The sequence below is a fragment of the Embiotoca jacksoni genome, unplaced genomic scaffold (assembly GCF_022577435.1).
Source record: "Embiotoca jacksoni isolate LCO1_2020_lvr unplaced genomic scaffold, fEmbJac1.0.p SCAF_7, whole genome shotgun sequence".
NCBI lineage: Eukaryota > Metazoa > Chordata > Actinopteri > Embiotocidae > Embiotoca > Embiotoca jacksoni.
The window spans coordinates 21477731-21486162 of record NW_027185425.1 but is presented as its reverse complement, the minus strand read 5'-3'; the positions used below and the strand labels follow the sequence as shown (position 1 = coordinate 21486162).

At 39.8% G+C, this 8432-nt stretch overlaps 1 protein-coding gene across 1 annotated transcript in view; it reads left to right on the top strand.

Annotated features, from left to right (window-relative positions):
* The first annotated feature begins 406 nt into the window (after positions 1 to 406).
* The window catches only part of col28a1a (collagen, type XXVIII, alpha 1a), a 36318-nt gene continuing 28292 nt past the window's right edge, over positions 407 to 8432 (top strand). Inside the window, exons 1-10 of the mRNA XM_069176782.1 lie at positions 407 to 486; positions 1616 to 1763; positions 2960 to 3525; positions 3840 to 3860; positions 4035 to 4094; positions 6118 to 6171; positions 6270 to 6314; positions 6909 to 6935; positions 7126 to 7170; positions 7282 to 7326. Coding sequence (XP_069032883.1) covers positions 1634 to 1763; positions 2960 to 3525; positions 3840 to 3860; positions 4035 to 4094; positions 6118 to 6171; positions 6270 to 6314; positions 6909 to 6935; positions 7126 to 7170; positions 7282 to 7326 — 993 coding nt within the window. The 5' untranslated portion in view covers positions 407 to 486; positions 1616 to 1633. The remainder of the gene's footprint in view (positions 487 to 1615; positions 1764 to 2959; positions 3526 to 3839; positions 3861 to 4034; positions 4095 to 6117; positions 6172 to 6269; positions 6315 to 6908; positions 6936 to 7125; positions 7171 to 7281; positions 7327 to 8432) is intronic.

Sequence of the window (8432 nt, the reverse complement as noted above, 5' to 3'; positions counted from 1 at the left end):
TGGATTACTTCTTGCCACCCATACGTTTTAATTGTAGTATTCAATGCTCTATTTATGAATGCAGTAGTGTAGAGCATTTGGTCACTTTATCCCAGACAGTAGCAACAAAGTGATGCAGTGTTAGTTTGTTTCCAGAGAGATGCTTTGCAAAATAAATGCAGAGAATCTGTCATTCAAAGTGTTGGAGCTTTGTAGAACAACACACACCCTTTTTAAATATAGGTTACTGCAAATGCCATCATGAAGTTATGACTGAAATGTAATTCTAACTGCATGTTAATGTAATACACTCGTGCCTTGTCCCTTAAGTAAGGTTTTATTGCGAAGGCAGTGACGGGAAGTTGGCGCTGTTGCAGAGTGTCTGTCTTGTCAGCGGTGCTGTGCTGCAGGTTGGACTGCAGGCGGCTCGACAGAAGCAGCTGCAGCAGAACACAGGACTTCATCTCTGATGGATTAACCTCCAGCTCTTCTTTCATCAACACGCAGGTACGGGACCTTACGACAAATTACGTGATGTGTGACGCAGACTCAAAACTCTTTAAATCATATAGTCTGCTGCAGTTCAACTCTTGAGCAGCATATTCATATTATTATTATTATTGCTGCTGCTGCTGTTGTTGTTGTTGTTGTTTTTAGCCAGTTATTAGTGCAGACACACCATACCTGTAATTTCGACATTATTTTGTGTAGCAACAGGAGCAGCAAAGTAAAGCAGCTGTACTTCTATAAAACATTTGATTCCTGTGTATAATTGAAATATTGCGACAACAATGTAATTAGTATAATGAATAGCAGGAATGGGGGAGTTATAGTTGGAGTAGTAGATTACCTATTTTAGAATGTACCCGTGGGCCTATTACACCAGATATTAATATGATCAGATATAGTGGTAGCAATAATTATATCAGCATACTGATATAACTTTTTACTAACTGCAGTAGTGATGAGGGCAGTAGAAACAATATTCTATCATTGTATGAGTCATTTTTATGTCATAATATCCGTTTTTGAGATGTTGTCAGTGTCTGAATTAATTAACCAGGGAACGGTTTCTGTTTCTGACACAGATTTACTGTATTGATATAAATCACTGCTGATTGTGGACTTGCCCACAATAATGGAAACACAGAATAAACAGCTTTTTAAAGACACTTCAGGATTTTGTTTTATTATCTTCCAGTATATATGATGCTGTACTGTCTGACCCTAATATACTAGCAGCAGTAGGTGTCTATTTGTTGTGGTAATTATTTTGTTGCAGTCATGGCAGTGTTCATTGTACTCGGAGCAGCAGATGTTAGGTTAGGTTAGGTTAGGTAGATGTATCAGAAGTATTGATAAAAAACAGCAGCAGTAGTGATTCGTACTGTAAAAGCAGCCATAGAGGTGACAGTAATGATGTCAACCAGCAGAGAGCAGATAGCTGAGGCCACAGACTAAAGTATCTTCATCATCATGGGACAGACCAGATCCAACTGTAGATCCAGGGAGCACTTTGAGTCCTGTCTCCCTCCTGTGTCCATGTCACGTCACTGCAGCTCTCCTACCTTTCACTAACAGTGGACTGAAGTCATAGCAGCACAATCTACCACTAGAGCTGCTCTCTTCTCTGCAGGCCAAGCAGCTGGACTCTATGATGACGTTGCGGTGGCTCATGAAGGTTTTGATTCTTACTCTGGCGCTGTCCGGCCCAACCCGAGGCCAAAAGAGAAGGAGGAAGGGACAAAGAGATGACAACCAGGTCATCGTTAATGAGGCCAAAAGTAAGTGTTGTAACATTTATCATAGCTATACATCACCTTGGCCAAAGATATGCTGCTCATGGAGAAGTTGGGCACTGATGAAAATGTAAAAACTATCTCCAATGACGCATGAGCCATGTAGAAATGTTGATGTGTCGGGGATTTGTGTGTGTTATGTGTGTTTATTGTAATGCTCTGTTTGACTGCAGAGGTGATGTATATATGTATATGTATGTTATAGCTCGGGACACATATGATTTCATTGTGACACCATGGTCCATCTGGTAATATTTCTCCATGAATCCTCAGCGGACTGCGATTATCCAGCATGACACTGTTGAAAATTAGAGCCTTTCCAATGCTGGAGCTTTGAGACCTACACCACAGATGGAAAACGCACCGATATGTTTTTAGCAAAGTAGCAAAACTATAATGTAGAAATGTGCTGAACAAGTCAATGTCTTGTTTTAAAAAAAAAAAACACACCTACAAACACATGTGTAATAATCATTTGTAATTATAGCACTACATTGTATGTTGCAGTTGTTAAAGTAGGGTTATAGGGCTGCTAGGAAGCGTCATCCATAGAAATATATAGTCATCATTTGTTGATTCTATTTTGTGTTAATCTGAATCTGTAACTAAATCTGCCAAAATAAAAGTAGTGGAAGGAAAGGTACAATATTTTCCTAGAAAAAGTAATGCAATAGAAAGATGAAAATACCGCAACATGTATTGACCAGTACCTATAGCTATGTTTAAGAATAAAATAAATCAAATATTAATACACTGGATGTTATTGATATCTGTTAATTATTATAAACATTTAAACATTTTAAAGAAGGATCTGTACTTAAATTTATTGATACTCATATAAAAGTGTCGATAGCAATATATCTGTAATAAACCAGTATGATGTGATGATACTGGCAGAGCCAGTCTGTTGGTGAAGCTTTGAAGTTGTCTTGTTGTTCCAGGAGAACAACTGAAACATTACAATTTGACCAAAATAATCAACAATCTCTATCCACTCGTTCTAAAGCTTCTGGTCAGTGGTTGTGAAGATGTCTTGTTCTGGACTCAAGTGGTGGATGGGTGGAGGGATCAGTTCTTAGGATCAGTTGCTGGAGAAACAATGGACTTTTTGAAATATACAGATGTGTACTTTGTCTAGCTTCTGCTGGAAGGTAAACCTCCATCTCTTCCTTCCTGCCTAGTCCTGATCTGTCCAGTGGAAATCATGTTCATCGTGGACAGTTCAGAAAAAGCCAAATCTCTACTGTTTGAACGACAGAAGGAGTTCATCCTGCGCTTCAGCACCAAGCTCATGCAGCTCCACTCGGCCGGCTGGCGCGTGCGGCTGCGCCTGGCCGCTCTGCAGTACAGCAGCACCGTGCTGGTGGAGCACAACTTCAGAGACTGGCAGGACCTGGACGTCTTCCACAGCCGGGTGGTCTCCATGACCTTCATCGGTCACGGCACTTACTCTGCATACGCCATCACCAATGCCACCAAGGTGTTCAGCCACGAGACGTCCCCCAGCAGCCTGAGGGTGGCGCTGTTGATGACGGACGGAGCCGACCACCCACGCAGCCCCAGCGCTGTCATGGCTGCTGCTGAGGCCAAACAGCACAACATCCGAGTGTTCACCATCAGGCTGTCCGGGCTGCCCAGGGACGGCAACATGGGGACAAAGCTGCGGTCCATCGCCAGCGCCCCCCCACAGCAGCATGTCCTCAGCCTCACTGACAGCCAGCTGGACAACAGACTCTTCAATGAACTGGTCAGTGATGTCTTATAATCTGCTCATCATTGAGACTGACACGATGATGAAGTTGTTACACAGACTACTGACATTCAGAGGGAGTACAGACGGTATAAACATACACACACAGTACTCGCACTGGACGACCCGGAAATATGCATTCAAAAAAAGAAACTAATAGTAATTAAAAGAGAAATAGAGAAAAGAATATACAATAAGGACACATTTTTAAGAATAAACTGTGAAAGCGACCATTCAAAAGTTCTACAGATGTACTCCACAGGTTGCCTGTTAAATAATATTTTGTTTGTTTCTTTATTTTCTTCTTTTAGAACACGGTTGTTAAAACTGGGGTAAGTAAGACAAGATTGTTGAATAATACACTAATTATCTGAGTAAATATATTCAAATAATTGTTGTGTATTTGGAATTTTATTTGCATTTTTTTCTTATACTTTGTTCGAAAAAGAAAAAATATATAATTAATGTAATAAGATATTTTGTTGTTTTCCATGTCTTTATTTCAGTGCCCACAGCCCAAAACCTGCCTGTGTGAGAGAGGGGAGCGGGGTCATCCTGGAGGTCCGGTACGTCTGTTAGTGCACACCCATAGGGACGTCACCATCCCAGATATTTGGACGTTTTTACGAATACTATTTAAATACCATGATTCTCTTGAACAAATTCAATACAAAAAAAGCTATAAAATGGATATAGTTTGTCTCTTACTAAAAATAAAAAACTGTTGCATGTATTATGTTAGCCTAAACAACCTTTGTGAACGTTGAGTGGATCATTGCTACAGCGATGCAGCGGCAACAATGCCCTAAAACTAATAATACCATTTCAGGATGTTGTTAATATATATTATATTAAATTAATGACTGGAACGCTCACACCTTGAATTCTGCGAACAGATCTGGATGTCTGTCTTTGATCTGCTCAAATAAGTTTGAAGTGTTTCCTTATTTTGTTCCAGACGCTGTGTGACTTGTTTGTATTCTGGCTTTTAGTTTTCTATGACTGGTCTCCGATAAGCCGACTCAAACGCAAAATATCTCCAGACTCGTGGTGTTTTCTCTTTGAGAACCAGTGGACCCTCCCACATGTTGTTGCTCCTGTCCAGTATCTCCAGCATCTCCAGTACCACAGGAAGATGAATAGAAAAGTATCAGCACGTTTTTCATATTTTGGAATCATTTTTCTGTGAATGAGGCAACCAGACCAGATGTAGTTTGTTAATCTCTTTACTGGATGACAGGAGTCTCACTACTGACCAGTAGAGGATGTGTTTCTTCTTTACATCCAACACTGTTAAAATTTGGGATCGAAAAAACTATTGTAATAATTGTGGTATTCTTACAATCATATCGTTAGTGGAATCAAAAATGTATGTATATATTAAAAGACTTCGATCCGTTTTTTTAAAATCAAGCTGGAATTATAAAAATGGTGAGAAGATTTCATGGAGACCTTCATATTAGATTATGACATAAATTGTGTATAATAATCAAAACTCATTTTGACCCAGTGGTTGATCTAAAAGGGAGGTCAGGTGGTCCCCTGTAAGCACTAGAGTAGAAACTATCAAGGTCTGGACAATAAACCTCGTATGATCTGCTCATACAGTATGTATCTGCACCATGTGTGTGTTACATGCATACATTTACACAATCCACAAGTTTCTAAAAATTAACGTCCAGCCAACCAATCAGCCAAAAACTCAACTGTAATTTAGCAGGAAGTGAGGCGACATGATAAAGGAAATAAAAGGAAACTGGTGTGTAAAGAAGGTACATTTATTCATGTATATTGACTGACTTTGGAAACAGCAGTTTCTCAAAACAACCCCGACTCTCGGTCCACTAACGAGCTTTTTCTGGAGCTTTCAGTCATCTCTTGCCTTGGGTTGGGACTGTTTGGTCCAACTATGTTGATCCTGACTTTAAGTGATATTACCCAGCCGTTGTATTATTCTGTAGAATAAAATCTCTACTGTATTTCATTGACGAACTTGCTAATAGCTGCTTTGCACCAAAGTGATGAACAGGTGAAAAGATCCAACTGATCAGCTGATCAGGACAAATTCAACTTCTCTCATTAACAAAGTGGATAAGAGCTGCTGATATCTTACAGACTGGCCTGTTGTGGTCCAGCCAACTGCAGGTTGACAGTAACTTCTTGAGCCACACTGAGCCCAGTAAGTTTCACATAGGGACTTGTTATACCTCGATTGCCAGGCGGTCTCCACCAGCAGGTGCATCTGGCCTTTTTCCAAAGCAATACAGGGAAGAGACGTGAAAGACCAGGAAATGTTTCCCACAATGCAAGTGTAGCAGGTGATGAGAGTGCTGTTTTCTCTGGCAGTGCAACCAAAGAGAGGCCCTTAGAAAGACGCAATGGTTAAGGATGGAGGATTAGCCGAGAGCAAACACACCGGCTGGGATGATCTGAGAAACTGCTGCACTGAGGTGCAGGTTTGTGTTGGAGCGGGGTTACAGAAAGGTCACGCTGAGAATGCCCTACCTCACTTTAACATACACCAGTCAAAACTAAAAAGGGGCCTGAATATTCTCATTCTGCACAATATTTCCCTTTACTTTCATCTAGGGGAAACCAGGCGAACCGGGGTCTGATGGAGCTCCAGGTCCAAAGGGATCTCGGGTAAATCTCTATTGTTTCCATAATCCAGCGCTGGTAACGGAAAGAATTGCATGAAGTGTTGTTTGATGTGCTGTTTTGTCTGGGCTCGGTCACTGTAGGGGGAAGCTGGTATTAATGGACGTCCAGGAATGGAGGGCCTTGAGGTAATCATCACATACTTTCCTCTCGCCTGGGCTGTTGGTTTTCAGCACATTGTGTTGATATGAGTAATTTGACAGTGTATTTTCAACCCTTTGGATTGAATAGACCTCTCTTCAGGTTTCAGGTTAGGTCTACTTTACACTTGAAATGGTGAAGAAAGTGTAACATTCAAGGAAATATATTAATTTGCTTTCTTGCCGAGATTGAGATGAGAATTCAATACCTTCAAAAATACTCCTAGCTTCTAACTTCTAAAATTCACAAGTATCACGTTGTAACTCATGTTTGTACACAAAGAAATGTAAAAAGGACAGTTTGTGGGGGAGTTATTTCTTGATAAAGATATCATCGAGGTCTGTACGGTGACAAATGTATTCGTTTGCTTCTGAAGTTTTTTAAATGTCTATAAACTAGCAACTGCTTCAACAACCAATATGATATAGCCAGACGTTTGGCCAACCACTAACCAGCATGTAAAGAGAGGACAGAAAGTAAAGTTAACTTTGGGTGGTTGACAGACATTCTTCTATATTGAAGTGATGTTCATTGGACAGTCCACTATCTGATGGGAAAGCTTTAAATATTTCATTTTATAGGGACGCCTCGGGAGCAAAGGAGAAAAGGTATGTATTATTATTATTATTATTATTATTATTATTATTATTATTATTATTTCAATTACAGTTTTTATTTAGGACAAATTCCCCTTAAAGAACATAGATAGTCCATTCTGACTTGGCTCAGTGCCCAGATCAGAATTTTTTTTGGTATTGAGCTTGACTTACCTCTTTTCTAACTGGTTGTATTTTCCAGGGAGAACAGGGTGAATGTGGTGCCGCCGGTAAAAAGGGTGAACAAGTAGGCTTCATGTTTTGTATTTGTTTTTTGTTTTTTTAATTGACATGATGACTGAGTGCTGTTGCAGAGTGCTGTATATAAAAGCAGTGATATTGTTTTGTTAATCCACAGGGTTCAAATGGACCTCTTGGCCCCCAAGGCCCCAGAGGAGAGCAGGTGAAGTTTATACCATTTATCCTAGTAACCAATGTTCTTTACACTTTGTTGAATGTATAGTTACAGAACATTTGAAACATCAGTATAGCCTAACACAATCCTGTACAACAGCTCTGCCAAGAATCCTATTTTCATAAAGCTTATCAACGTCAAACCTTTGGTGACATTTACACAAAGGCAAAAATGTAATTTTTTTCCTCCTTATGTACAACTCTGTTTCCAGAAAAGTTGTCACACCGTGTAAAATGTAAATAACAACAGAATACAATGATTTGCAAAGCATTTAAACCCATATTTAATTGAAAATAAAACAAAGGCAACATATCAAATGTTGCAACTTTGACCTATTTTTGTTTTTGGAAAATGTATTTTGACTATAATGGCAGCAACACGTTTCAAAAAAGTTGTGACAGGATCATGTTTACCACTGTACTGCATTATTTTAACAACACTCTGTAAACATTTGGGAACTGAGAAGACCAGTTTCTGGAGTTTTGAAAGTGAAATGCCCCATTCTTGCTCGATATAGGATTTCAGCTGCGCATTTCCTTTGTCGTAAGTACCAGATGTTTTCAATGATTGACAGGTCTGGCCTGCAGGAGGCCAGTTTATCAACGGACTCTTCTGCTACAGAGCCATGCTGTTGGAATATGTGCAGAATGTGGATTGGCATTGTTTTGTTGAAATAAGAAAAGATTTCCCTGAAAAAGATAACAAGCTGGGGTGTCCCTCTCCTATTTCGCACAGATAATGGTTTCTTCTTTGGAGAGTTTTAACCTGCATTTGTGGACGCAGCGATGAACTGTGTTCTCAGACAATGGTTTTTGTGATTGTTCCTGAGCCCATGCAGTGATTTCCACTCCAGAATAGTGTGTTTTTAATGCAGTGCTGCCTGAAGGCCCGAAGATCACCACCATCCAATATTGGTTTCCAGCCTTGTCCCTTGTGTTCAGAGATTTCTCCAGATTCTCTCAATCTTTTAATGATATTATGAACCGTAGATGAGATGCAATTTTAAGTTGAGGGACATTTTTCTTAAATTGTTGTTAAATTTGCCCATAGTCTTTTACCAAGTAGTGTACCTCTCTGTCTTCAATGCTGAGAGA